Source organism: Melitaea cinxia, chromosome 5 (genome assembly GCF_905220565.1).
Source record: "Melitaea cinxia chromosome 5, ilMelCinx1.1, whole genome shotgun sequence".
NCBI classification, from domain to species: domain Eukaryota; kingdom Metazoa; phylum Arthropoda; class Insecta; order Lepidoptera; family Nymphalidae; genus Melitaea; species Melitaea cinxia.
In genome coordinates this window covers 1460774-1463475 of record NC_059398.1, presented here as the reverse complement: position 1 = coordinate 1463475, position 2702 = coordinate 1460774, and the positions used below count along the sequence as shown (strand labels likewise).

Genomic DNA, 2702 nt, shown 5'->3' with positions numbered 1-2702 from the left:
TGAATTAAAAACGGTATCACAAATAATCTTTACCGACAAAATAAGTAGGTGGCCTTATCGCTTAAAAACTTACTAAAATATTAATATAAAATAATGATATGGTAGAGTGATTTGTTATATTCGATTTAATTACAAAATTATTTTAAGAAAATATAAACTTTATTTTTATATATTAATATTACCAAACAATAATTATAATATATTGTTGACTTAAGCATGCAACGTAGATAATCATTTTAAAAATCGAATCAATTATTTTATCACCACACGCTCATCAGACGTAACCAAATGTTAGGTTATTTTTTTTATATAAAAAAATAAAATAAGAATATAGTCCATTCGTAATCCGTATTCGTCCTCGCCCGAGCTCCGGCGGATGGTCCAAAGTAAAAGTAGCCATCATGATCTTCCATATAAAAGCGCCTGGCCGCCTCGTGAGGTACCAAACAACATCGACCACTCACTGAGTTCAGTCAATAATAATGGCCAAGTGGAGCATTGTAAGTGTTACTTGGAGTGCAGTGATATATACGGGATAGTTTTAAAATTTAGTGTTCGGATTAGTGGAAGAAATATCTCGAGATGTGTCTAATATCGTCTGTAACGTGTTCCGTGTTAAATTAATATATAAAAAAAAATTGCGTGCAAATACACACGTATTTTGATATAAAATTTCTTTAATTTTAATTTTTTAAATGTATCAGAATAAAAAAAAATCTGCTGATAAATATATAGATATCTTAATTACATTTTAAAATGTCAGAAACATAAAATGAAATTAGTTTTCAAATGTCAAATTTTTTGTCTTCATTAGGAATTAAAGCGCTAATGATAATGATAATGGTTAATGATATTTGGATTAATTTATTTTTGTTATTTCAGATCGCCCTAGCCCTCATCGGCTGTGCTGTTGCTGAGCCCCCAGTCGGCTACAGCTACTCCGCTCCGTCTTCCCTCGTGATAGTCGGAGGACACGGCCACAGCTCCCCTCTGGCCAGTGGCGGCCACTACACCCCCGTGCCAGTCGGTCACCAAACCTCCGAGGGCTACCACATCGACCCCCATCTACTCGAAAAAATCAGGCACATCATCCTTAAGGACGAGATCCAAAACCAAGCCTACCAATCATCCATCGGAGGCGGACATGGTAGCGGACACGGAATCTCATCCCACTACGGTCCCCCCGCTCCCGTCTACGGCGTGCCCCATGAGAGGATCGTAGGAGTCGAACTCGAAACCCTCCAACAGGGCATCCAAGTCGCTCAGTACCACCAGGCTGAGGAAGGTTACGCTGGTGGCTACGGTGGTGGCTACTCCGGCTACTCCGGCTATGGCGGTGGATACTCCAGCGGTGGACACTCCGGCGGTGGATACTCCAGCGGCGGATACTCCAGCGGTGGATACTCCAGCGGCGGTCACGGCTCCATCTCCTACAGCGCTCCCTCGTCCTCCTACACCACAATCGGCGCGCCATCAGGCTCCTACGGGGTCCCATCCATTTCATCCTCATATGGCGCCCCTCACCATTAAACGAAAACGAATTCTTAGTCATCTCAATTCATTTTAATATTATAAAAATCATGTGATCGATAGACGTTAACTGTATTATATTTGTTGTTAATGTAAGTTTCTGTAAATAAAACTACCTTTTGTATAAAAAAAAAATCATACGCATAAGTTTTATTTTGGTCCCGAGCGAGTTCACATTGCAAAATGCGTGATTGCGCAATCGTTTTAAACTGTCTTAAGTAAAGTGGAATGTTTTACCACGTAATATGTCCGAACCGTAAAAGGTACTCGAAAAGAACATTAAAGTAACAGATGAGAATGCAAGGCCTCGATCGGGGCGAGTCGGTAACGGGTCGCAAGACCGATTCCATCGATCGACTTTATTATGAACATGTCAATGGTGCGGTGACGAAACCGAGAGATGTAGGAGCAACTTTTGTTTCAAAACCCGGTAAAGGAGCATTACTTTTACTTTCCTAACAACCGGTTACACTGTCTAAATTACCGATACATCCGATAACCACTTTAGTATATATATTTGATTTATTAAAATAATTACCGACGATGCCGTTTGAGGAATCTAAATTGCTAATATCATTGGTATTGCTAAATCGTTTTAGGATTGTTTGCATAACGCTGAGATGGATTTTATTTGTAACGTGTACGGAATCGAAGGCACATGAGATAACATTTTAGCAAAATTAGTAATGTAAGGCGAGTGATCCGAACAGATGCACTTTCTCTCAGATCCGCTCTCCTGTGGCGTATTGCGTAAGCTCTGTATACATATACTAAGTGTATACCAATATGGAATAAAAAAATTTGAGTATCACACATAGACAGTTTTAAGTGTTAACAAAAATGTTTTTGTTGTTGATATCACAAAAAATGTGTAAACCAAAATGCCAATTGCCGCTAATTTATGACATATAGCTTTTTTTGATAAGACTTTCTTATTGTCACAGCTTGTATTAAAGTGTAGTCCACAATTCTATGCTTCAACGGATTTCAAATATCATCAGATTTTCATACGTTTTATTTCCAGACGTCCTTGGAGATATACGAATATCCACATTATTTCGTACTTGATTACAAAAGACAAAATAAATTTTTAAATAATTTAATTTATTTTAATTTTTGACATATTTAGATAACAAAATAAATGTTTCTAATAAACTATTTAAGCAACATAA

At 37.8% G+C, this 2702-nt stretch overlaps 1 protein-coding gene across 1 annotated transcript; it reads left to right on the top strand.

Moving 5' to 3' along the window:
* The first annotated feature begins 441 nt into the window (after positions 1–441).
* LOC123653936 (shematrin-like protein 2) lies at positions 442–1665 on the top strand. Its single transcript, XM_045589910.1, has 2 exons — positions 442–500; positions 883–1665. Exons 1-2 carry the CDS (start codon positions 483–485, stop codon positions 1528–1530), a joined length of 666 nt encoding a protein of 221 aa, XP_045445866.1. The 5' UTR covers positions 442–482; the 3' UTR covers positions 1531–1665.
* Positions 1666–2702: the final 1037 nt, after the last annotated feature.